The 27,999-nt window shown below is 38.0% G+C and overlaps 1 protein-coding gene across 7 annotated transcripts in view; it reads left to right on the top strand.

Annotated features, from left to right (window-relative positions):
• Window positions 1-27,999, top strand: part of LOC130571242 (inactive N-acetylated-alpha-linked acidic dipeptidase-like protein 2) — a 218,607-nt gene that overhangs the window by 142,084 nt on the left and 48,524 nt on the right. For all 7 annotated transcript variants that reach the window (XM_057362095.1, XM_057362090.1, XM_057362091.1 and 4 more), the window contains 3 exons: window positions 3,801-4,006; window positions 4,787-4,915; window positions 22,265-22,411. In XM_057362095.1, the coding sequence (XP_057218078.1) occupies window positions 3,801-4,006; window positions 4,787-4,915; window positions 22,265-22,411 (482 nt within the window). The remainder of the gene's footprint in view (window positions 1-3,800; window positions 4,007-4,786; window positions 4,916-22,264; window positions 22,412-27,999) is intronic.

Below are 27,999 nucleotides of genomic sequence, written 5' to 3' on the forward strand. Positions count from 1 at the left end.
AGGACAACTTACATTATGTGATGGGGTTTTCTTTATGTTGTACATTTTAGGCCTTTTTTTGGTTTTATCTACAAAGTCAAATGGAATGCAAGCATTTTGCAGTCCAATATCTCAAACGTGCTCAGAATGCAAACAGAACCTTATGGGCTCTATTTTAACGACCTAAGCGCTAAAAATCAGGGTGCAAGTGCACTGAGAGCATGTCCGAATCCACTTTTGCTAGTTTAAGAATGGGAAAAACGGTCATCGCGCCAGGCACATGGTCTAAACGGTCTAAACAGGTTTCCCCTAATGAGCCATGGGTGTGTTTTGGGCAAAACATGCAGTAAACCAATCAGAGTCTAATCTCCCACTCCCTTTAAGAGCCAGTTGCGTTCGCAGACCATCTACAGGACAAGCCGATTTTTTTTACTTTATGTACACAATAATAATCTTTTACATTGTAATCCATTTATTTTTAATATTTGAGCATGTTTGTGTGCTGCTGTGCGTCCCTCTGTGTGTAATAAGCAGAATGTACGCGCGTTGTGCACCCTCCTACCGCATTTACTAACATGCTCTTTAAATAACCAAAAACATATTAGACCAGGTTTGAGTTGGTCTATGGCTTGTCAATACAAATTCTGAAGATTATGTTAATATTTCTTAAATTTCTGAATGTTATTCATTCATATAATGACATTGAACATCAAACTGGTGATGTTTCTTAACATTTTCTATTTACAAAGCACAAAGTCTTTGCATTTTCTTGTCTTCTTTTTATTGACAGGATATATCGGCCTGATCATCGGCTGTTTTTAAACTATCAGCCAAGAGCCGTTAGTGTGAAAACTGCTTTTAACGACCGCTATTGATTATTGGTCGAGATATCAGTGCATCTCCAGTTGAAATGAATTTAATATTCAGTAGATGTCGTGTGGGGACTCCCAGATTTAAAAAGGGATAAAGCTTTAAAACAGCATTTCCAGATTATCACCTGTGTTTGTGACACCTGTGTCACCATGGGTTCTTATGGGTTTAAACATAAAGCACTCTAAATCTAACCTCATGAAAGCACTGGACACATTTCCCGGGCGTGGTTGTTATTTAAACCGCAGCGGTCTGACATAACAAAGACATAGCACTTTGACACTGTACTTTATTGCATTGTGTTCCTAATAATAAAGCAATTGTTCCCTAAAACAAGAGTGCAATCTAAGCATTCTCTCCTTCATTCGCTAAAAGAGTGAGAGTCCGGAGGTGAATAAAGCCAAATTGAGCCCGAGTGCTGAAACAGCTCTTTTTCCTTGTTGCGCTATGACAAACTAATCTCCTAAAACAAAAGCTGCCACCACTGTCCAAACGCAGGTCACTTGGCTGCCGAAAATAGGCTTTTAATTACCGACTACTATTTTCACCTTCAGAATGATTTAGCCGCACGTCTGATGTAATGCGTTTAATCTCTCATCCACACCCTTAAGACTGTAAACGTCATCGCTTCTGTGCATTTAAGCTGTCTGTGATTTACCTTCTTGATTTACGGTGCGTTTTCTGACATAATTGGTTGCTCAGTCACTAATTGCAATAAAGTTTTCTTCTCCTTGATTTTTGCCGTTTTAATCATGTTTACTGTCTTATTTATGATTTAATGTCATTTTTATAACTTCCCCAAAGATTGTGCCAGCCCACCTGAGTGCAGGTGGGTTAAAATATTCCTCATTTCATCACGCTTGTCAACTAGCATTTTTTTTTACACTTTGAGCTGTCAGTCAAAAGTGGCCTAGTGACATGCTGAGTTTATCATCCGCTGTAAGTGAAGCATGTGGCCTGCGGTTAATTACATGAGCTATTGTTTCTTTTCCTTTACTGAGAATTAATTTGTATGTGCGACTGCTCATTTTTACTACTCACCCAGAAAAGAGTTCTAAAGAGGGTCAATGTTTGTCTTAAATTAATGATTCGGCATTTAGTTTTACATAGTATTTGCTGCACTGCTTAGCATCGCTTTAAAAGAGTGTGCGTGAGTGGAGAGATATGCGAGGTGTGTGAATATGCATGCTATCCTGCTACACATTACACAAAAAGCTGTCCTCAAAAAATTATTTATGACATACTGGTTTAACATTTCCCAGAACATGCATTGAATCTGCATACATAACAGTGGATACTTTGATGTCCCATAATGCAACGGGAGTTAAAATGACAGCGTCTTTGTTCTGCTACAGCTTTGAGCATTACAGCCAATCAAGTTCATCGTATGAAAATACTGGCCAATCAGAGCCGTTTAAATGATTCACCGCTGAAGAAGAGCTCTACTGAAATGCGCCACACTCACAAAGTTTATCATTAACAACCGCGTACAGATACGCTGTAAGAAAGAGATTCATTATGTAGAGTTGTCAGACTAATGTATAACCCGAAGCTATTGATTGTTTTGATGTTTGATGTTGGATGTTCTTTGATTGTTTTCTATATATTTCCCGTTTGAATAACTGATTTTTGTGTTCCTTAAGAATCAAAACAGCAATAAAACAGTAATAAAATAATTCATAAATGCTTCTCAGCTTGTTTTGTAGCATGTAAAACACTTTAATGTATTCTAATATCTGAAAGTAATAATCAAGATGACAACATCAAGGGCAATAATCAGAAGTAATGATTTTGTTTTAATCTTGCAGTCCTATGGAATGAGTATATGTTTTATATTTATAACATCTGATATGCCGCTCTATCCACATCAGTTTAAAGACACCTCAGTTCTGCTTTGTTTCTGTGTAAATTAAATTAAAGAGTTATAAGGATTAAACTGTTTTCAACACTTTCATCATTTATATTTTATAATTTATTTCATCTACATACATTTAGAATTACATCAATCTCATTACGTTGTGCAATTGTTTTGTATCCATTTACATACAACTCTGGGAAGTAAATTATCACTTGTACCCTTATCTGCAATCCTATTATTTTATTTATTTATAATTCGATGCCAGGTCAGGGTTACACACACATTTTCTGTCATGTCTGTGGACCCCCTGAAGTAGCCTTGGCCACCCCCTGGCCACCCCATATATAAAACTCTAGCTCCGCCACTGCCTCTGAAACCATCTATAGGTTACTTTTCATATTATTTATTTTATATATTATATTCTTACAGCCTAAATTTTAACATGGAAGAATGTTTATATTTCTCAAAAGTACATAAAAAGTAGACTGAAGGTGTACTTTCTTAATTTGAGTCAAAAAGAAGTACACAATAGCACACTGTAACAAAGTTCAATGTAGGGAAGGAAGGAGGCGGGAACCGGCGAACATTTAAACAATAAACTTTAATCAAAAATAAACAAACAAAAACACGGAAGTAAAAGGCCGGCAGCCACCTCACGGTCGACTGCCGGCCACACAAACATAAATAAAACTTAACATTTCCGGGCCCGGTCCTCTCTCGTCGGCAGTCCCGTCGCTCGTCCTCTTATGCTCCCTAGCTCCCCGTGAGGCATGCGGGACCAGTGCGCGTACAGCTGATACTCATTATCACTCACGCCACCGGCCCCGCCTTCCTGCCCCACGGCTCTCGTCCCGCCTTCCTCGCTACACACACTTAAATAAACTTTTTTTGTGAGGGTAGTGGGCAACTGTGACCCAGGCGTGTGAGGGCTACAGTATCAGTACAAAAAAATTATTCACAACTGGCTGGCACAGAGCTAGTGACAGAATTAATCAAGTCTGTCTAACCCAGAGTCAGTGGTTTCTAGTGTAACATGTTTGTTGGTGTTTGAGTGTTTGTTTCTTGTTTAGTCTTGTTTTGTTTCTCCTTGCAGATCGATATGTACTGGCTGGCAGTCGTCATGGCAGCTGGTACGAGGGTGCGTTGGCGGACTGGGGGAACGGCGCAGCAGTCATGACTCAGATCATCGTTTCTATGATGGCTCAAGTCCGCGCGGGCTGGCAGCCCGACCGCACCATCGTCTTCTGCTCTTGGGGAGGAACCTCACTGGGCAACATCGGCTCCTTTGAATGGGGAAAGGTAAAATGCCAGGGTTATTATTATCCATGTTATGCAATACTTGACGTTTCATAAGCGCAGACTTAAAATCTTTTTCATGATGGCATGATTATTGTATTTACATAACAGCAATTGAAACTTTTAGCCTGTGAATTTAATAGTTAATTTAGTATACTCAGATGTCTGTGATGGGGGCGGATAAATGTGCATAACAAGAAGGATCCGTTCAACCATTCCTCCCTCAGGTACTTGAATGTATCCAAACAAGAAAATAATTCTGTTAACACGTCAACGCTTCAGTAAATCATGTGTACGGACAGCAATAAATGCACTTAACGGCCCTCATGTAGCCAATCATTGGTGTGTGCTCTCTTTAAAAAGTTTAGCGGGGGTCAAAAGCACTTTTTGTATTTTTCTCGCTTTGATAACTAAACCGAAGCAAAGGAAAAAACAAACAAAAATAGCCTTAAGCAACATGCTAATATGATCACCAAGCCATGAAGATTCAGTCAGACTGATTTTGGCTGAGTGTTAATGAAATGATTCTGTCTGACTGAAAAGTTTGTTCTAATAACTAATTCAAACTTCATTAATCATAAGAAGCCAAATGATGTCACAATAAATTGTAGTTTTTGGGTATAAAGAAATCATTAACTGTTCTTATTATTCACATTGCTCATTTCACACAATAGTGTCTCCCTGGGGGTTACTTTTGCATTTATGCCAACATATCAATCCATGCTATGACAGTTCATTAGTTTGCCAACTGGCAGTAGACGACTATGCTCTGTGTTTGTGAAGGAGAATGCCGTGGTGCTCCAGAGCAGAGCCGTGGCCTATGTCAGCCTCCACAGTCCAGTCAGAACCACCGGCTCCCTGCAGTCTATAGCATCACCTTCCCTTCAGCAACTGGCATCTGACATCCAGAAGGTACAAACCATCATGCCACAGTTTGGCATTATATATTAAAGAGTGGCTGTTTTTAACCGGTTCACTTTAACTGGCTGTATTTAGGGCAACCACACAAGGAGACTTACTGTATTGGGGTAATTCTTTGCAAAGGTCAATCTTGAACCATGAAGAAATAAAGTTTTTACCAAAGGTTCACCACACTGATAGCTCAGATGTCAACATTTGGTGGTTTAAATGACCTTTTGAGGTCTTTCTTAAAGTTTTTAAAGCTTTATTCTTGATTTTCCATAGTCAGAAAATTGTCAAATCCATAAGGTCCATATACTGTAATAACTACACTCGGTTACGGGTTATTTCAACCCATCATTGGCTCAAATATGGACAAACCCAACTGTTGGGATAAAATAACCCAGATAATGTTTACATTTGACCGAACAACAGGTTTAAGCAACTCAGCATTTGGGTTGAAACAACGTTTGGGTTTGACCATTTTTGACCCAACGCTGGGTTGAAATAATTCAACATTTTTAGAGTGTATTTTATGTCCTTTGAAGGCCCACCCTTTCTCCATTTGTTAGATATAATTGCTTTAGGTTTGCACATTTTAATTCACAGAAATCCCACAAAGTATGTTGTCTCTCAAAAACGTGTGTTCTTTTTGTCACATACATAACCATAAGTATCATTCCTTCATCTTAAATCTAAAACTGGTAATTTTCTGATGTCTGGACTCTATCATCAGGGGCTTAGGAAAATATAAACATATGATTTAACATATTAGTAATAAATACAGTGTCTGAGAGTATATATTTCAAGTTGTGACTGCAAATGTTACATCCATAATGCTGGAATTGCACATTTCAATGAGGAGATAAAGTTCTAGATTGTAGTACGGCAGCAATGTGGATTGTGGTAGAGGTTCATGGATTTTGTGGGTGTGTTTCTGCTGTCAGGATTTCAAAATTCTACTTCTAACTTAATTTGATGTAATATAGCTCTAATATTGTGTTTTGGGATATACGGTATATAACATCTTATTCAATCTGACAGCCTCATTTCTGATTTATCAAAATAAACCACACAGAAACCACATAGAAATTCTTGGTTATTATTCATTTTCTATTTAAACTTTCTATGAGTTTAAAGTCAAACTGACAGCCTCCTCAGCATCAGGTATTTGGTTAAAAGGTTAACTAATTTAAATATTGCCAATGTATCGTTTTGCTGTGGGATTCAGACTGGGACATGCTTTGCACAGCGCACTGTAGGTCACAGGCCCTGATCTGATGACAGCATGCCCTATTATTTTTAACCAGACAATAATTTTGTTCATTAACCTAAATGCCAGTCCACCTGTGACATTTCAGCCTAATAAAGTAAGGCTCTGACCTGCATGGCAGCCACTATCGAAATCTCTCCCACAAAACTTCTAGAAGACAAATGGCACAAGTTCAATGGAATAATTATTTCCCTTTATCATCAGCAGTCTGGGCATAATGTTTGTAAAGTAGTTCACTGGGGAAAAAAGAATTGATGAGGCTATGATTTGATGTGAATAGGCAGAGAAGACTCAGGAAAGATTTTCGCAAAATGGGGTTGGTACGCTTTGCATAACATTGAGCACGCATCTGAAAAGTATTAAAAACCTCTATGAACAGCTAGAGATGCAATTGTGCGTATATGTGTATATCATTAAATGGGGAGATGAGGCTTGGGGTTTAGATTCTTCATGAATCTGAATGTGTGGAGAAATGTAAAGGCAAAGACTGTTCAGATCATTCTGGGTAGTTTTATAACAAAGCTGTTTTACTCAGGCATCCCATCATTCACCTTTCCTGTCCTGTTTATGTCCTTTTTGAACCTGTTTGACTTATTTTCTTCTGCAAAACACAAAAGAAGATATTTAAAGAATGTTGGTAACTGAACAATGGGGGTATCCATTCACTTCAATTGTACAGACACAAAGCCGTTGTTCGGTTACCAACATTCTTATATCTTCTCCAACGCCTGTGTTGGATCAGTGTGAATCAGCCTTTAAAAACCTTTTGGTCTTAAGGCATGGGTGTAAATGATTTAAATTAGCAATGTGGATAAAAATGTCACTTTGGCAACACATTATAACAAAGAATGAAAAACAGTGACCTGGGTTAAATTACTTCAAAAGAGCCAAAAGAGTCTAGAATAGATGTAAACATACACATCTTGGGAAGCTGGTGAAAAGGAAAGAGTACATTTTTGCAACTTCTAAGCAAAGGGTGACTTTGAAGATGCTAAAATATAGCAGATTTTATTAAATTATTATTTACTCAAAACATAATTCGGGGTCACACTTCAGTATAGGGGACAATTCTGGCTATTAACAAACCATTAACTATGACTTTTTCCCCAATTAACTCTTAATTTGTGGCTTATTAATAGTTAGTAAGGTAGTTATTAGGTTTAGGGATTGGGTAGGATTAGGGATGTAGAGTATGGTCGTGCAGAATATGTGCTTTATAAGTACTAATAAACAGCCAATATGCCAATAATAGGCATGCTAATAACAACTAGTTAATAGTGAGAATTGCCCCCTATACTGAAGTGTTACCTAATTCGGTAACACTTTACATTGAGGTTCCCTTTATAAAGCATTTGTAAATGTGTTCATTAATGATTAATAAGTAATTTACAAATGCATTATAAAGCACTTATAACTGCGTAAATATAAAGGGATTCTAACAAAATTCTTGCCAAATAGTGAGCCATTTTTAACTCGCATATTATAAATGCTTAATAAATGTATTTATTCATTATTTATTTGCAAAATAGGCTGTCAGACTGGAGACTGTAGGGTGCTGTGTTGGTTCCCTTTCTGTCGGTCTCTCGACATTGTGTCGAGCCGACAGATGGGGTTCGTCCTTGAGAACCAATCGCTTCTGACTTCTTAGAAAAGGCCAGTGAAATGGCGAATGAAATTTGCATGCCGGACTCCGCCCCCGGATATCCGGTTATAAAAGGGAGAAGGCGTGCCTCATTCATTCACCTTTTTTTCTTCGGAGCCTGCGGTAGGAAGTGGTCTCTGTAGCGCATCACCCGTTTGAGGAAGTAGCGCTTACCCAGTGGCCTTACGGTACCGGGCGGCTTCTCTCTGTTAGAGAAACAAGGCCGCCGCCTGTGAGGCTGAAGGCAGGGGCCTTCCCACCTTTCAAGAAAGCTCTGGGACCCCCTACCTACCCACTGGTAGGTTACAATTTCGAGGTAGCGCTCACGGCTGACACGCCCAGGCCAGTCACCGTCGCTTCACTAGAGATTGTGACAGGGCACAGTGTTGTGGCGTTTTCCATAGGAACCTCATCTGTCGGCTCGACACGACATCGAGAAACCGACAGAAAGGGAACGTCTTGGTTACGGAGGTAACCTCAGTTCCCTGATGGAGGGAACGAGACATTGTGTCCTTCTTGCCACAACACGTGCTGTCCACTGCAGCAGTCGTGAGAGGTCTCAGGCTCCTCAGAACAAAGGTGAATGAATGAGGCATGCCGTCTCCCTTTACCCGGATATCCAGGGGCGGAGTCCAGCATGCAAATTTCATTTGGCAATTTCATTGGCCTTTTCTAAGAAGTCGGAAGCGATTGGTTCTCAAGGACGAACCCCATCTGTCAGCTCGACACAACGTCTCGTTCCCTCCATCAGGGAACTGAGGTTACAGCCGTAACCAAGACGTTTTTCTTATTGTTGTATATTTCATATCTTATGTCACTTTTCAAACCATGTTGCTTACTAGATCCGATTCGAATGTCTTACGGTGCCCTACAGAATGCCTTCAGATCTTGATGCTTATCCAAAGCTGTTTTTTCTTGCTTACCAAGATGAATTCATCTAACTTTTGAACACTTTTTAACACTAAATGCACAAAGGTAGTCATAAACTTGTTTGTTTATGATGTTTTATTAATGATTAAATTACTTCCAATAGTTAATCAAAGCCATAAAGCATTTATTTATTATTTATTGTAGAAACAGAATGCTTGCTCACAAGGCTACATCTGTCATGGTTCTGCCCCATCTTGTCTTGCCTTTCTTGATCTAGTGGCAGAATCATGACAGAAGCTCTTGTTTTATGTGGCGAGAGAGCATATGGAAGGCCAACAGGGACAGAATGCCTCTCTCCACATATAACAAGAGGTTCTGTCATGATTCTGCCACTAGATCAAGAAAAGCAAGACAAGGTGGGGCAGAACCATGACAGAAGCCCCTCCTTAAGGAGCGGCAACCTGACGCTCCTCAAGGCACAAACAAAACAAAACAGCTAGGGTAAGAACAGGAACATAAACAGGAACATCGACTCACTACCCTAAACTGGACTAGAATAACTAGACAGGATACAACATTGGACATAATTACAAATACCTAAACTAGACTGGACTTACGTGGCAAACACAAGACAAGGCTGGTGACAAAGACAACAGCGCACAGCAAACACTCCAAATACTGACAATGATCCAGTCCAAGACAGAAGACACAGGGGCATTAAATAAGGGGACAAATCAAGAGGGAACAGCTGTGGGGGATGAAATCACTACAAGCAATAACGAGGTAACGAGAGGGCGGGAACAGAGACAAGACCGGAGAGAGCATATGGAAGGCCAACAGGGCCAGAATGCCTCTCTCCACATAAAACAAGAGGTTCTGTCATGATTCTGCCACTAGATCAAGAAAAGCAAGACAAGGTGGGGCAGAACCATGACAACATCTGATATGAATCATACATTTAGAAGTATTGACATCCCATGAAAGTGCACTTTAAAGAAAACTTTAAACACTTAACTTATAAATGTTAAGAGTTAAAAAATGTTAGCAAACCATGAAAGTGTGCCTTAATATAATGGATTCGTGTGAACCATTTATGAATGAGTTATGAACATTAGTAACCTGTGAACAATTTATTTATGAGTTATGAATGTTAGTAACCTGTGAAAATGCAACATTAATAAATGGTTCACACGAATCCACTATATTAAGGCACACTTTTATGGTTTGCATCACTATTTGGCATGTATTTCGTTAGAATCCCCCTTTTTATTTATGCAGTTATAGCTGCTTTATAATGCATTTGTAAATGACTTATTAATCATTAATGAACACATGTATAAATGCTTTATGAAGGGAACCTTGATGTAAAGCAGTGGTTCTCAACCGAGGGGGGTGCAGAGGTAATGCAGGTGGGGCGTGATGGTTCCCTGAAACCGCAACCTTTGGAACTCGATCGTGAATGCACGGAGGAATGCGATTGCAAATTGACGGAGGACAATGTTTCGTCTGAAGCTGCGCGCGTGAGCGGCCGCGCAGACTCATTGTAGGTCCTGCACAGTGCAATTTTAGGCTGTGCACAAAAGCTTAATATCTACAAAGTAGTTAAACGTCCACTCAGGAAGCAGCAGCAATTACCTCTACATCATCTTAAGAAACAGGTAGAGCATATATGTATGTTTGTCTTTCAGACAGTCATTTTAGAATAAGCGCAAGTCTCTCTCTCTCCCAATGAGTTCAGAGTGCGCGTGAAGGGAGTGGCGTGTAAATAAAGTGCCTTTTCATATATTTTTTAACTTGGACGGCTGTTTAAAGCTGTTGACAGTTGTTAAAGATGTAAAACGCTATTTTCGACAGGCAAATGACACCACACCGCATCTGTATTATAAATTGCGAATAAACTCTCACTCGTGTTAAAATCATGAAACGCGCACCGTTCTCGTGATCTAGCATATTAATCCTTTTGGAATAATGCCCAAAACACTACAATTTTGTAATGGTTTTAATGCAAAAAGCTAATGGTTCACAATGGTATTTTAATGGAAACCATTCATTTCTGTGATGGTTTCTTTTGTTTTTATCAGCAGGGTTGTTACATTTATAATCTGATCTCTTGAGCTCAATCTGTCATATACAGGTATTTTTGCTTCTTTATATATAGTTTATATGTCTAACCTTAATCTATCATATTTTACACATTGTCTTTTCTATCCTCAATGTACAATATGGGGTGGGGGGGCACCAGTTCTTAAAATGGGTTTACGGGGGGCGCGACCATGAAAAGGTTGAGAACCACTGATGTAAAGTGTCACCCATAATTCTTACAGTTACATTTGTATGATGCCATAGTTTTAATAAGTAATTAAATTATTCTAAGATGTTTAAAAATATAAATAAAACAGGGCAACAACAAATCTAAACTCAAGTGTTTGACAGAAGGGTTTTTACAAAAAAAAGTATAGGGTACCAGGCTCAGACAGTCAGAAACTTATAGAAAATGGACATTGCTCTCATATATCTCACATTCTCATCAAGTGTTTTGTTTACTCAAACTACAGACTTTACCAAGAGCACTTTAAATATGGAAGCTCGAACCATCTCTAAATGTGCTTATTCTAGCCTGTGATCACAACCAAGAGGAAAACAGTTTACCATTTGTGAGACTGTTGCCTGAGTGGATATCAACCGCATTGGCGGTGAGTTCAGCACCGATCACTTTTGCTCTCTCTGTGAACTGATAATGGCTTATGCTAATTGCTGTCCTGTCAGAGTCTCCCACGCAATGAGACACAAGATGCCCTCATTATGTATCTCAGTATGCTAATTGAACAGAAGGCCATCCAATCAAAGAGTTAGCTCTGTTTGCGCCTCGACTTGGATGAATGACTTCAAATTATCCTTCGCGATAACTTCAACGCAAAGTTCATTTTTGTTTTTGTGAAACAATTCTTAGTTTTGCTTTTTTCTGCTGCTTGGTTAAACTTTGACTGATTAGACCATTTAAATTAAAACTGTTTATAACTGGCTTTTATTCTAGCCAAATCAATACCACAGGCGTTTTCAATCCCTTAGCCTCAGTTGTATGTTATTAGCCGCTCATAGATGATGGGACCACATACATTTTGTGTCATTACAAGAGTCGTTGCTGTTGGTCCTGTGCACCATGAAATCACTTGTCTGGTCTTGTTCCGTTATTCGTCTCCTTGCCTCTAATTGTATATTCAGTTTTTTGCAGTCATCTTGAATTGTTGCGATTGCGCCATTTATCTTCGGAATATGCTCTTAGGAAAGCACCAGGTATCCTCAACATTATCAATATTTTGAGACATTTTAACAGCGCTATAAATCATATTACAGCTTTGCAGGTAATACATTCCACTTATCTTGCTTTGCAGCTGTCTTTGGAATAGAGATGCCATTGCTGTGATGTTTTGAATGGGTGCACTGGAACCAATTATGATAAAGCAAGTACTTCTTTTGGGATTATGAAGCGAAACATACAAAGTAAATTGAGAGACTTTTGGTGGTTTAATTGGGTATTGTCGCAGCAACACGTGCATGACTCAGCCCTGTTTCAGACTAAAATTACACAAATGGTATAATTCAGTTGTATGTGCTAAACCCTCTCAGGTTTGGCGTTATTTGATTTTTGATGTTCAGTTTAAAATGTCATGTCATTGTTAATTCATGAAATGTTACGTCAATATCACATGATGGAGATCTTTCGATTTGATCTCATACTCAACCCCTGCAATAACGCTTCACGTACAACCAGCTGTCTCCCTTATGTAAGCTTTTTATTCCAGATTAGGTGTTTTAAAACCTGTTAAGATTTTGGTAATCCTCTCTAAAATCCATGTCTCTTGCACCTGACTAAGGCAAACGCTTTCATGAAATAATTTATGTAGACAGCACAGGAGTTTGTGGAGCTCTTAATGTAGGTCACATTTGATCATTTAACTGCAAACATTATTCAAATAGTATTACTGGCGGATTAAATCAGGGTTAAATATGACCAAAAGGGTGAACCACACAAGATTTTATTCCTAAATGCCCTAAGCATTATTTATCAACACACTCCATTATCTCTGTCCTATAAAGAACATTGCATCTTGTGCTCTCAGTAATAACCTTGGGATTTGCTTTGGTCCACCTTGCATTCACTCCCACACTATACCTCATACTATTGCACATACATCTGACCTATTTTAAAAAGGGACGCATTGTGTTCAGATGTAAAAAAAAATACGGAGAAAATCAGTGCAACATGTAATCCTCTCTCTCAAAAAAGTCTGTTTTGATTAAAGGGAAATGCAGATTGCTACGAGTCATTCGAATATGTTTGTCAAAGCCAGGCTTTGCCTGTGAGGTTTAACATTGATAACCGTTCTCGCAGTTGGGGTCACGCTTTGGGAAATATCCAGTATTTTCTCCGGATTTAGCCCTTTTAACACTAAAATGTATCTTATTTTAAAGGGATAGTCCACCCAAAAATGAAAATTCTGTCATCATTTACTTGCCCTCAAGTGGTTGCAAACCTGTATACATTTCTTTGTTCTGATGAACACAGAGAAAGATATTTGGAAGAATGTTAGCAACAATGTTAGAATGTTAGGGCATCATTGACTACCATAGTAGGAACAATTATTGTAAAGTTTTTTTGTTTTTTGTTTTTCTGCACAAAAGAAGATATTTTGAGGAATTTAGGAAAGCAAACAGTTCTGGGGTACCTTTGACTACCGTTTAATTTTTTCTACTGTGGTAGTCAATGATGTCCCAGAAATGTCAGTTGCTAACATTCTTCCAAATAGCTTTCTTTGTGTTCAACAGAACAAGGAAATGTACACAGATTTGGAACAACTTGAGTGTGAGTAACTTGTGACAGATTTTTGTGTGCAGAATGCTTGTAATACTTATCCATTAAATAAAGCTTTAGACTTTAGAGGTTTTCCTAGTGTGCAGCTGACTAGTTTCTCACCGAGTTCACCAAGTGCATTCTGGGTTTTTTATTTTACCTAATAAAAAACACAATCTAGATAAATGCCTGTGAATTGAAAGCTCTTACATTTTTCTTCCTTTCTCATGATCATCTGGAACGTCTACAGAATTACAACTAACTACGTGTTGCATTACGTTTTCTATCCATGCAGACTGGCTTTTTCAGCTGGCTTTTGCTTTGAGGCTTTCCAGCTGATGAAATACTCTTTGAAAGCCTTTGAAATGAAAACACTGTGAGCATTTTTGACACACTTGAGGTCTTAAAACTGTCTGAAAGAGCTTGGACTCAGGATAAGTACCGGTCAAAACATCTCTGTGATAGACTGCGAGAAAATGCGAGTTGCTAAAATGTGACCTGCGAATGATAGATTTTTGACTTTAGAGGAATCATGATCAATACAATACAAAATGGACCAAAAGAGCCAAACACAGACAGGTGTTACGTTGAACCCACATGTGATAACCCCTACATCTGATAATGCACCCTTTTGTTAGACATACTGTTACCCAGAATTCCTTAGTGAGCCACTACACTCACTTGAATGAATCACCCAGTATATCTGATCACACGCACACACGCTCACGAACAGGAGGCAAGGCCACCAAGGACAGATTCTTTCATGGAAATCCTGTGACAGAACTGAAGTCCCTGTGCCCCCAGAAGCCTGTTGGGCTGTAACTCTTCATCATGTGGCTGCACAGCGCTGTCACTCAACACTTCATAAAAGCCTGGTTGGGTCCCCAGCACGATAACATCATCTGCCATTCTCTAGATTAGACCCTTTTCACGGGGATTTCATCAAGATAATGCATGTTTTGTGTGCATGCCGTGACACGCTAATTGCAAGCCATTAGTGAAAGCATTTGGCAGGCTTCGGAGGCATGCGTCATATGCATACACTCTTAGATTTCTGTGTCAGTTAGTTCATTGTCACCCTGCTCTATTCAGCACAAACGGGGCTTTCTTTCATCTGTAATTTTGTCTTCCTGTTGTTGTTTTTGAATAAAGGGAACCGATTATTCTTTTGTGATTAATGAAGGGCATCATGTCAAATGAAGTGTATATTTTATATATCACAAAAAATTGCCTGTGCAGATAGATTGGCTTAATGTGAAACATTTGGGGAATTCCATGCAAATGTCAAAGATTTTCACCATATGGTGAGTTGTCAATATTTGGTGGTTTAAAAACCCATGTGAAGTGTCTCTTAAAGTTTTTAATCATCTTCAGGTAGTGAATTGTCACATAAATAACGCTCCATGTATAATAGATAATGTATATAAAATATAATAACTATTTTATGTTCTGCAAAGAGCCATCCCTTCTCCATTTGTTGGGTATTATTGCTTCTGGTTTCTGCATTTTAATTCACAAAATCCATTTTCGTCACATCCGTAACTCATGAATTTTTCTCTTTTTTAAAATAGAAAACTTATGCATAGACTGATATTCTTCTTATGTCTGGACTCTATCATCAGGGGTTTAGTAAAATATATACAGATGATTCAATATGTTGTTAATAAATACATTATCTGAGAATTTCTATGTCAAGTTTTGACTAAAAATGTCACATAACACTTGAATTGCCCATTTCTCTTTATGTAAACATGACCCGAAGTCCATTTTGTAGTAATAAAGCAACTTTCTTTAATCTTTCCTGTTTCTCCGTTTTGTGCGTTTTAAGCAAGTAAGTAAAATACCACACATGAAACTTTGATCCCACAGGACATTGCAGAAAAAAATGAAACTAGCAAATATTGTTCACATGGTGTTACATCAGTCATGCGTTCACAGAGATTTGATTGCTACTTTCACTGTAATCACGGCTGAGCGAAAAGGACTTGTTTTACATCAGTAATGAGTTTTTGAACAGTTTCTGCTTTATGGGCAGCATTTGTATGCAACCGAGTAAGGACGGTTTCACAGCAAACGTAGAAAACTGCAGAGCTTTTCACTAGATTAAATCATTTCCTCGTATTAACGTCTCGTCCCCGTCTCAGATTTGTGCCTAACCGCACAGAGATCTCATCGATCGAATAAAAAGCGCAGCACAGGGTCTCTGATCACAAACGTTGGAGATCGTTCATCACTCTAGCATGTGTGGAACGGCCAAGTTCTGCTCACACACTGGAGGCCACAATGTGATTTCAGGCGCTCCCTCCTTGTATTAGTGATGCTGTCTGCACAAGCACATGGTTTATCACCTCTGCTGGCAATCAATTAGTTCCCAATCAATAGCCTCTCACTGGCCAACAGGCAACAAATTAGCAGCCTCTCTTTGCTTGCACCACACTTGTTTATTCTGGGAACTTTTTATCGTGGGGAATCTAACCCGTTCCACTTGGCTAACAATTCAAAGTTAAGCCATGTGTATCCGCGTGTTTAATTCAATATTGTATGGGAACGCGTTCAGTACTGGACAAATGGATGCCCTTTTAATTATATTGTTTCTGTGTTTAAAAAGATGGTCGGTTAGAGAGCAATGCATTGATAGACCAACGAAAAGAGAGTGCTTTGTGAGAGATACAAAGCAGGCACTAAAAGCTCATAATTACCTGCTAGGTTTCATTTAGAAACTAGTGATGTCAATTTGTGTCCTTCGGTTTTAATAACACTGTTCAAGGAAAAACTCATCAAAACATCACATTCGTGCCGAACTTCACCTTCACCACACCTTCAAATGACAGCGTTTTAGTTCCATCGGTTGCATAAAACAATCAAGCAGCTCATGCGCTTGTCCTCTGTTTTCTAAGGCTCCAGTGCGCCACCGCCTGTGCGACAACAGAGCTCCCAAGCTAAGCAAAGTGACACCCCTCTTGTTGTCTCTTTTAAATAATCTCAGCCGTATTCACGCGTGTCTTCCTTCTTTTTATAAATGTATCAGCAGTTCCCATTCCATTTCTCTGCAAATGTAATTTCCAAAGGTCACCTTCTCCGAGAATAAATTATCGCCACAATGCAAGGTCATTTTCTGTCTCCAGCGCATTCAGAACCAGATAACAGTTTTTTTTCAGAGATTTGCCAATCCTTCTTCTCTCTCTCTCTCTCTCTCTCTCTCTCTCTCCCACACATCCTCTGTGTTCACGTCCTGTCCTCTTTTTACTTTTAGCGTTTTTCATCAACTTCATTTTGTAACTCTGAATTGATGCATTAGCTCTGGCACCTTTTACTGTATGCAGTGATTTTTCCATTCATTAGCAAATACATTTAACACAAAAGCACATACCTATTTGCAGTGAACGGTGAGAAATGTCCAGCAAGCATTTGGCCGTTATTCGTGACCCAAAAATAAAATTCTGTCATCATTTATTCACCTTCTTTTCATTTTAAACCTGTATGACTTTCTTTTGTCGAGATATTTTAAAGAATGTTGGTAACCAAACAACGGTGGTGTCCATTGACTTGCATTAGTTTGTGTCCATACAAGAGAATTCAATGGGTACCGCCGTTTTTCGGTTACCTACATTCTTCAAAATATCTTCTTTTGTGTTCTGCAGAAGAAAGAAAGTCATAAAGGTTTGAAATGACTAGGTTGAGTAAATGACAGAATTTTCCTTTTTTGGGTGAACTATCCTTTTACACTTGCTTGTTTCATGCAAGGGTGCCGAGCAAACCATAATCCCAGTTGAGATCTTGGTCTTAATTTTGACTCCTAGTTTTCGATAAAAATATAGCAAGTAAAGATGCCTATTTCTTACCAATCTCTCAGACTGTCCTCAAATTTACAAAGATACCAAAGTCTTACCTGTCTATTTATGTGCATTTTAATTTCTTCCTTACAAGAAGACAATGTTAAAACATAACTGAGACATCTATTAAGTCTCCGGGGCTATAAAAGTGCAAACTTTAGGGAATTGAATTGTCCCCTGGTTCAGCCTGTGGAGTACATTTAATGGGATTTGAAAGTTCTTGGGTCACATGACCAGACTGATCACAATGGCATTGTAAAGGTCGCTCATTTGCTAATGGTCTTCTGCAGGCGACTCTGTTTGCTTCACACGAGCCGAGTGGATGACCAGCTTCATTTGGTGTGGCTGTTCGCCAGTCTTTCTCTCTCTCTCTCTCTCTCTCTCTCTCTCTCTGTGCACACTGGTCTATTCAAGCTCAAATATATAAACAATGATTTTGCCATCTCGTTATCATTGCAGACAGAGAAATTAAATATTGATTCTCCTCACGGGGAAAAAGAATTGCTGTGCAGAAATTACCTATTCTCCCTCATTCCCCGCTACAGAGCAGTTTCTACTGTCACATTTTAGGAATTTGTGGCTAATTTTGACTTTAATGGCTTTTGCAGCCTATGAAGATAAAGTAGTCCGCTTTTTTTTTTTGAATGAAGATGCATAGATTGTAATACTTGCACAGTACAAACAAGGCTTTTCACACTGCACTTAACCCTGGCCTATCATCTTCTTAAACCTGATAAACCTTTTAAACCTGAGGATAAGAACACTTTTAACCCTGTGTAGGGCAACATTTCATTTTGAGGTTTGAAGAAGGTTAGCACTGCTTTTAACCCTTGTTTAACTTACAGCAAGTTTGTTTAGCAATACACAACCAGTTACAAACTAAACTGTGCTTAAAGTTCACCCAAAAATGAAAATCCGGTCATCATTTTTTCATCCTCTTGTCATTTCAAACCTGTATGACTTTCTTTTTTCTGCAGAACACAAAAGAAGATATTTTGAAGAACTAGCACCCATTCACTTGCGTTGGTTTTGTGTCCATACAATAGAAGTGAATGGGTGCTGGCGTTGATCAGTTACCAACTTTCTTCAAAATATCTTCTTTTGTCTCCTGCTAATGAAAGAAAATCAAATATCTATGTTTTTACCTAGAGTATTGAATCGCCCTGGTTAACATTCAAAGCGTAAGAAACCTAAATATTGTCATTTATGAATAGGTGATATCCACAAAATAAGGGACTGTGGCAATAGTATATTTACTGTTGCCAGCATGATGGTTTGTGAAGGTCATGTGTCTAATAAGAGCCCGAAGCCGTTTCGTTTAAGGACATTAATCCCGTTTAAACTGAAATAAACCGTAGTTATTTTCGACAAGCTCTCTGATTTTCTTCTTAATTTCTTTTTAATCACCCATCAGGGTAACACTTCCAAGAACTCTGCACTACAGTAATGAATTACAGAAAGTATTCCTAATGCTTATTAATTCATATTAAAATATAACAAATTGCTCAAATACAGAGATGATTTCTTATGGAATGATAGATCTACATTACTCTGTTGTCTCAGTGTGTTCATTCTCTTTTGTTTGCTTTTAGTATTGTATGTTTTGTTTTGTTTGTTTGTTTGTTTTTGGTTGGTTGACTATTAATGAGTCTTGCTAAAGTAATGGGGAAAGCTCTTCATTACGATAATATCAATCAGACTCCTGCATAATTGCATCACGCCTATGCATGAATATTAAATGAGGGTTGGTAAATTCTGCACAGTAGAGTAACCCAACCATTGAAATGTTTATAGAAATTAATCATACATAATGAACAGATTATTTCTTAAAGCCTGAACTAATAGGCCTCCACAAGGGCACAATTTAATAATGCTGTAGTGAATACATAATAAACTGTTAAAAATGAAAAAAAACTTTGTGCTCAAATAATTGTTTTGCATGCAGTAGGTACTGTAAATGTTTCTTATAAAATTATTGTATTTATTTTATTTTGTTACAAAAGACAGTTATAACACACAAAATCCATAAAACAACAATAATGAATAAAGGTATAGAAAATAGTTATAGCCAGATACTAAAAGATGATATTGAAATTTATTTGTTAAAACTGTCAAATTTATTCTGGATGGATGTTTTTAAGGATATGTTTTAGTCTCACTGAAAGCTAAAGCTGCTGTTTGATGTTATTTGTTTTTCAGGACAGGTCTGATCAATTATATAAATTGCTCTGACATGTGAATGTAACTCTGCAGTCTCTGTGTTTTTTATATCTGGGTTATGCTTTCGTACTCTGTTAGTGTATATTTATATGGATTTATATTTATATGGGTTTAAACCCCTGCCAGGATTGTTGATTCAGTTCTTGTTTAAGGATTATGTAGCTGCATGTATTTGTGTGTGTTTTGACAGTTTTATATATATACACTGTATATTTCTGGTCATGTCTGAGGAACAGTACAGCATATGAGAATGCATATGTTCATTTAGCAGCAGCTATACAATCAATTCAGTTAAACCTGCAGTTTATTTTATAAAATAGCCGTTTCAACACAGATTAATTCTAAACCTTTAATGAAAAATCAATATTAGTGGTTTAGGCTTTCTGCAGAGTTTTTGCAGATTTTGTGTATTATAGGAACTGAGTTTTAAAAACACTAGTGATTCATTAAAGCATTGTAATTAATAACAATAAAAAATGATTTAAACTGTTAAAGGGATTAGTTTCCCGGTGGAAAATCTAAGCCATCCAAATATTAGGAAAATATTAAGCTATTAAGAACTTTAATACTTAAAAAGCATACTTTAATAAATAAAACCATTTTTTCAGTAGTCACAGATCAACACACTGTCCAGTGGTCCGTATGGAAAACTCTCTCACACTAATAACAGCGACACGAAAAACATCAGTGGGAGTGTTGGATCGTAGTTGCATATTGTTTTCGTTTCATTACTCATTTATCTCTGCAGCGCAGGAACATGACAAACATCCTTTTTATACCAGTCATTAAAGCTGACATGCAGGGTCCTTAATGTAATAGTTCATCCGAAAATTACAGTTCTGTTACCATGTCATTCTAACCACATGTCTTGATTTTATTTGGAACACAATAAATCTACGTAAATTGACCACATGACATTTATCTGAAAGGTGCAGCAATGCAAGTAATGTATGTAAACAGTAAAGCGTTAAACTGTAATCTCTGTCATTTGCATGATTTGTGCATTCATGCATTTTAAGGGACTTGCATTTCATCTGGTATTATTCATGTACACTAAATTGTGCAGCTTTTAGGCTTTGTAAATGAGCAGACTTAGCCCCTTTCACACACACAGCCGCGCTGAAGTCCATTTCAAAATTATATTCAGTTTTAATGAATTTACTAGGTAGGTATTTTACTAGGTAAAATTGTCATTTTTGTTACTCCTGAGGTTTTTTGTTGAAATTCAATTAAAGTGCTTACAGTTCAAAGGTAGCTACTGATACAGTACCATCCATCACATAGAAAGTAACGTGTTCTATGTTTAAAATGTTTAAAATCACAAAACTGATGGGGGTGTATATTTAAAGGTCACTCCCAGTTAATGACAATGGGTCTCATTCATGAAACACGAGCAGAACGAATTCTTGTGTAAATCGTTCGTAAAGTCGTTCTGGCGTAAATTTTCGGATTCATGAAAATGTTCGTATTTTCAAAATGTTAGTTGGTACGAAAGACATGTACACCTGCTCCTACCACGTGTAAATAGTGCGTAAAACCGCACGTATCGTTCTGTATTCTTTTAGACAAACTGATGACACTGCATTTTGATTCACTATGTATCATAATAATATTTCACGCGTTCTTTTGCCCTGTCTTTAATCATTTTTTACTTTTTAACTTTGGGTAAAACGGTGCGCAGCCGTCCAATCAGAGTGGATGAGAGGCGGGACAAACACTACATTGACCAACCATCATACACAACAGTCGAGAAGTTAATATTAATGATTACTGCATTTTCATAGTAAGTAATATTCTTCGAAATAAGACACTAGTAACAAGTAGGCTAACTGTTCTAAATCACAGCAACAAACGCATCTCCGGAATAACGCGCAGTGCCTCCAAAGCGTTCTCAAGCGCCACCAGCTGGTCGTTTTCAGAAGAGCACCAGGTATTATTATTTTATCTGGCTAAAAACGTGTTTTTAGCCTGTGTCTTTGGTGGACACAGTTTAATAGATTATTTTTTTGGTAAGCATATAGCCTATTAGTATTTTATACACTTATGCAATGTAATGTAGCCAAACCAGAGAATGAAGTCCAGAGGATTCCAGCATTCCTAGATACGTAATTTGCGTAGCTGTAATTCATAGGCGGGGATTATGCTAATTGTCAATCAGCGTGCATGCGCGTCTTGTTTACGAATGATTGGAATTCATTAACATACACACATTTTACTATCAAATCTGACGTTTACGAAGTATGTGTGAATCCGGATGAAAGTTTTCGGGAAGGTCTGTTTTACGCGCAAATTACTCGGAATTTACTCATATGTTTCGACTGTTTCATGAATGAGACCCAATGAATTTACTAGTATTTTGGTACTGATGTGTGTGATTTTACTGATTTTGATTCTGGCAATTTTATGGTAATTTTCTGTGTGAAAGGGGATAGTCTCTCATAATGGATAAGGAATTATTTGAATATTGTATTAGAATGGCAGATAAAACACGAAAGTATTATTTCCACCATGTAATTTGTGATTTTGATATATTTCTCTTAGTATTTTTTACTTCTTTTCTGAACCAGTGCTTGTTTCTGTACTTCTCAAAGCAAATATATTGTCGGTCAGGGACTGACGTTTTACACGTATAGTTTCACAATGTCAAAATGTCTGTGGTTTCTTCTTTCAGAAACACTTGGTGAGTTGCAGTGGAGGTGGTGGTTGTCCTGGGCCAAATGTTAGCTCACTGCAGACACCTGGAGATACAAGCTTCTTCTCCAACCAGCTTGCTATCCCTACAGTGGAGTACACATACTCGGATATCCCAAAAACAGAGGTACACACACGCACGCGCACACAATTATCAATCTTTTTAGCAAGGGAATGGATCACTGTAGCTTAAGGTTGGTCATAAATTCTGATGACAGTGTAGTGTTGTGATTCATTTACCAATGGTAGGCTTAACTGGCTGATTTATCTCAGTGATTTATGCAGCGAGGTCAGTAAATGTCTGACCCTGGCTGTTACTGAAGCCAAATTATAAAACTCATGAAACGTTCATTCATCTGCTTAACCAGTCAATAATCCAGTGACTACAGCATGCAAAATATAAGCAAAAAATTACTTTATTATATATATTAGTGATCTCTATCATTAATTTTATGCAAGTCTATAGAATCCTAACATTGAGCGTACTTTTCCTGCACTGCCGGCGAAAAGAAAGACACACTCGATTGCTGATGTGTAATAGCCTATTGGATACCATGCATTTCAAATGCTCGTCATTTTCCCTCATGAGCATTAGCTTCTACAGCACAGCGCCAGAAGTCATCCGTCTTATTATGGTAATCCGTTTTTGCTATATACTGTAAAGATGTGATTGGAGAACGGAAATCTCCAGCCAGTACACTTCTCGTCGTTTGCTGATTTTCAGCAGAATATCAGACTTAAGAGCACTTCATGTAGGATTTGAGCGGTATCTTTATGAATTGTCAGACTGTATTTTGAAGTGCTTTGCACTAGTCAGAGGAACACTCCACAGAATCCATCATGCCAATCAGATATGAGAGATAAGTTTACGGTCAATATGAAGTTTAGGCTTATAACCAGGGGTTGGTGCTGCTCCAGTCTCCACTATTGTTATTTTCTCATCATTTCCCATTGATTTCAGGGAAAACATATGGTTAGAGGTAGGGAAACAGAAATGTTGTTCCAGGGCCAACAAACGATGCTGACATGGGAGCATATGATTTTGTAGAATGCTGATTTGCTTCTGTAGGTTTATTGTAGTAACCTCAGCATCTCAATTTCTTTGACCTTGTCTTTGTCATTATTTTTACTTGAAAAACATAGAAACCCATGATGGTAATATAGTGAACAAGGCCAAAAAATATGGCAAGAGAATACGATACTATTATAAACACTAGCCGGGTTTCCATTACACAATTGCGTAAAGCGTGTGCAGTATTTTCGAGATGTTGATGATGACAGTTTCTATTAAACAATGTTAAGTGACTGAACTGTAAATGTTCCTTCTCGCGATGAGTCATTCTGTCCAAACTTCTTTAGGTTTTATGGTGGGTTGCGAACCAACTTTAGATATGTCGATATATTCTCTATATTCCTTATGTTCTTTATATTAACCCACTGTTCGTTATAAATCTCCATACTGTACTAATTTGTTTTCCTGCATTTGGGCTATCATATAAAATATTACTTAATGTAAATTCCTTACATCCTATCTCTCCAAATGTTCTGCCCAAACACTCTGTGCCATCTTAAAAGAATGATCACGTGACTTTTTCATATGTCATGTGACCTGTAAATGCGACAAAAAAAACCACGTTTCCATTGCAGTTTTGTGACATAATCGTTTATCGAAACGCCTGTAAAAAACATCTCACGTGAGCAATATAAAGGATATTTTATATTTTATTTTATTGCGAAACTGGCGTGTTTTCATTGGGCATATTTTTAATGCGCAATTTGAAGGGTGATAGAAACACAGCTACTGATTCATGAAGATTCACCATTTCTAGTCCTAAAACAACCATACATTTCTTTTCTACAAAATCTTGCTTTTAACAAGGATTTGGTCTGTTGCTCATACACCTCTAAAGCATCTGCCCACTTATTTTCTCTCTGCCATTGTCTACCGCTGTTTCTCCTCACCTCAGTCTCCAAGGAGGATTAAGTTCTCAAGCACAAGCAAAATCTCAATAACATGATCACATCTCACAAGAAAACCAGTCAGAGCCATTTTCAGAAAGTTTAGAAAGTCTGAATTCTGTAAGGCTTCAGGCTAAAATCCATGTACAATGTGTTGAGTGAAACCCATTTGAATTGTAAGTAACACATGTCTTCCAGAAACCAAAAACCTTTATCAGGTTTGGAGTAGAAGGGACTGTAATATCAAATGCAGACTAATGTTGAACAACGACGGCAAGAATATGCAAAAATAACTCCATTGTTTTAAAAAGTCAACCAATATGTCTGAAATGATAGGACAACACAAGAAAAAAATGATTAAAGAAATACAGAAGTAGGCCAATTGACTAGAGACAATGGGGAATAGGTGGGTACACATCAACTAACAATACAAATAATACAATACAAAGGCAAAATCAATAATTGGAAAAACTAGAAGGGAGGGCAGACACACAAGGAGCAGATATCCAAACAAAACCAAAGGTTTTGATTCACGTCCTCCATTGTAAATAGCAAACCTCAAAGCAGCTTCATGTAATATTTAATTTAACCTCCTGAGGTTGACAATGAAACGATACACATCCCCTTTCATCAAGTATTTGTGACAAACGAAAGAAGCAACTTCATTTCAGGCCATAGTTTAAACCCACTTCATGTAAAGTGCCTCGTACACTTGTGAATTCTTTGGCTAGGCTCAGGCTGTCACGTCCCTCTCCTGTATCCTCTTTCACCTCGTAATGATACATGAGGAACTGTTTCCTGTCTTATGAAATCATCTTCCATGTACCAGTCACACAGCAGTATAGTCAAACCCCAGGACTCTTTTACAAGCACCATCAACATTGTGTTCCATCAGTCACATCCCTGATGATTGTGTTCTATCTGTGGTGTCCTTATAGATGACCCATGTAAGTTTATCCCAAGAGCAATGAACCACACTGCCTCCATGTCTCCTCTAACCTCTGAGAATGTCTCTTTAACTTTAAAACGGGAACTCAGTAAACCAGGAAGGTTGCGGCATGCTATATAATACTGTACATATGTTCTTTTGTTTGTACTGTATACTGTACAGTATATCCACATCGGCAGGTTTTTAAAATGCAGGTGCTTTTTTGTAAGCCTTGTAGCATCCCCCCCCACTGTTTTGGTTGACACTTTCTGCATGCTGGCTTGTACATCTGTCTCATCCAGCACTCACGCCTGCCTAAGCATGTGCAGTGCAATACTGGTGTGTCTTAAACTGTGAGAGTAACCTTTTCATGGCATTCAGGCCATCAGGCTGCATTAGTACTGGAGGTGGCTGTTGTGTTGGGAAACAGCGCTGTCTCTGCTTCTGCTTTCTGCCGCGTGCCTCTGCCCCAGGAGCCGTCCCTCTCCCACATAGAAAACTCTAAATGACATACTGACTCCAAGCCTTCATGTGCTACAGTATTTACATGTGTGTGAGCGTGCGCGTGTGTGTGTGTTTTATTCCCTTTTATAGGAGTAGTGATGATTGTAGAATTTGGATAGAGCATGTGTGTGAGAGTGTGCCATGTTTGTGCTGAAATTTGAAGTGATTTGGCCACGCCCCACATGAAGTGAAATTGATATTTGAAGTTATTTTGGCCATGCCCCAAGGGATGTTGAAGTATAATGACTGGAACTGAACTTCCTGAATTGAATTACTATGCTTTTTTTATTCTTGTAGACTTTTATGAAAATGAAGTGTTTTTTTATGGTCTATAAAATGAAAGTTGATTTGTTGTGTGGTGAAATTCAGCTACATATGGATATTTCAAGATTTGTTGTATTTTAATTGTACTACTGTACCTTAACCCTTATTCTGTTAAGATTAACTATACAGAATTAAAGTATACTATTTACAATTGAAATAAAAGATAACAACATGTTTCTACAAATCTCATTAAAAAAAATGCCAGCATTATAAATCATTTTCACACAGACAAATTGATAGCCCCATGAATATTATCTTCTGTGAATATACAGTTTGAACATACAATATATCAAATTAAACAACTTCATTTGGGTAGTTGACAAATATATCAAGATTTGCAAAAAACTTTATATGAATTTATTAAATTAAATTATAAATATTAATATTATAAAATAAATCTGATTATATGTTATATATATATATATATATATATATATACACACATACATATTTATATATATTATTTCATTATTTTTTATATTTTATAAACAGTTCTACATTTTTGCAGTCACACCATAGGACACATGTATGGTATATTTGTCAACTTCCCATTAGTTTTTTTTGCATCACCTCAAAAATGTCAGATGTCAAAATGTCAAAAATGCAATAGTTGGACAAAAATGTACTCCAGATCAGATTCAGAACGATGATCAAAGCGTAGCTACAACATTTGCTGAGAGGCTGTGGAGGCTGTACTCTTTCGGATGATGCGTTTCTTCCCCCCTACTGTATATCAGTAAAAACATAAATTGATGGAAATTTCTGTCAATGGCGGCGAAGCGCTGTCTCATAAATGACAAAAAATTCCATCAATGCCTGGAAAGAGTTAAACACTAAACATCTTCTGGCCTCTCACTCTGAAGGCTGTAGTTTAATACAGAGTGACGGATCAGAAAGTCTTTCTCTACTCATGCTACTGCCAACTCCCTCTCCAGATGGTCTACATTTCTTGATTCTGTCTTCAGCCCTGTGGCTATGGGTCAAAACCGATCGCCAAATCAGCCTGACCATGCAGAAATCTGTCACTGGTTGTTCGCTGGGACCCTTCCCCACCCAGAATTACCATCCGGCACTTGTCCTGGAAAGTCAGAGGTTTTGTTGGCTGTGAACAGACAGCATGTGCGAGTTATTTGGCCTGAGGTGATGTATTAGTGTCTGCACAGCTAATCTAATTAGCAGCGTGAAGCAGAGGCAGCTGCATACGCTACTTCCGTAGGGTTTTGCGCTTCAAATTCATATGGCAGTTCCCTTTCCTAGCTAGCTCATTGCTGACAACTGACAGCTATGCTAAAAAGTATATAAAATCATGGGTGAACATGCATATTTATTGTTGTGAGATGTATCATGACCTTGACAGAACATTGATGTAGGTTTTGAAGAACATTTAAAACCAACTTGGTGTTCAAGGTTGGCTAAAATGTTTTAAACCTGTTTTACATCAAAGCCTATACCTCATGTTATGCCTGCACACGAATCGCCGCATGAGTTTGTTTTTGGTTAAAGTGCGCGACTGCGTCGCTTTTACAAGCGTGAATTAGGTTACTGCATTGCATACAGATCAGTTTTTTGACGCGATTGGCAATATAAATGAATGCACTCACAAATAAAGTAAATTGTTAAAACTTCAACTTGAGATTTATACTGGGGCACAGCACATTTATACTGGGGCACGTGCCCCAGTAAAAGGGGTCTAGCCACGCCCCTGGTAGGTGGGCTGACACTGAATCCATTCTCCATTTCTGCTGGATCCAGCCTTATAAGAAGCTGTAAACTCAGCCAAGCACATCTGTTCATCTACAGTAGAGGCTGTTGCATTCTCCTGCCAGTCTGGCCTTAAACATCTGTAGAGGAAAACCGCTTCTTGCTGGATGCTAATGGCGCTGGCTTGGGATCGCTGTGTGTCCCAAGTGGAATTCTTGCTTGGTTTGTGCATTTCCCAGCAGTGCAGTTATCTCCTTTCTCCATTCTCATCTCATATATCCTCTGTAACCATTGTGTCC

Source organism: Triplophysa rosa, linkage group LG20 (assembly GCF_024868665.1).
Source record: "Triplophysa rosa linkage group LG20, Trosa_1v2, whole genome shotgun sequence".
Lineage (NCBI taxonomy): Eukaryota > Metazoa > Chordata > Actinopteri > Cypriniformes > Nemacheilidae > Triplophysa > Triplophysa rosa.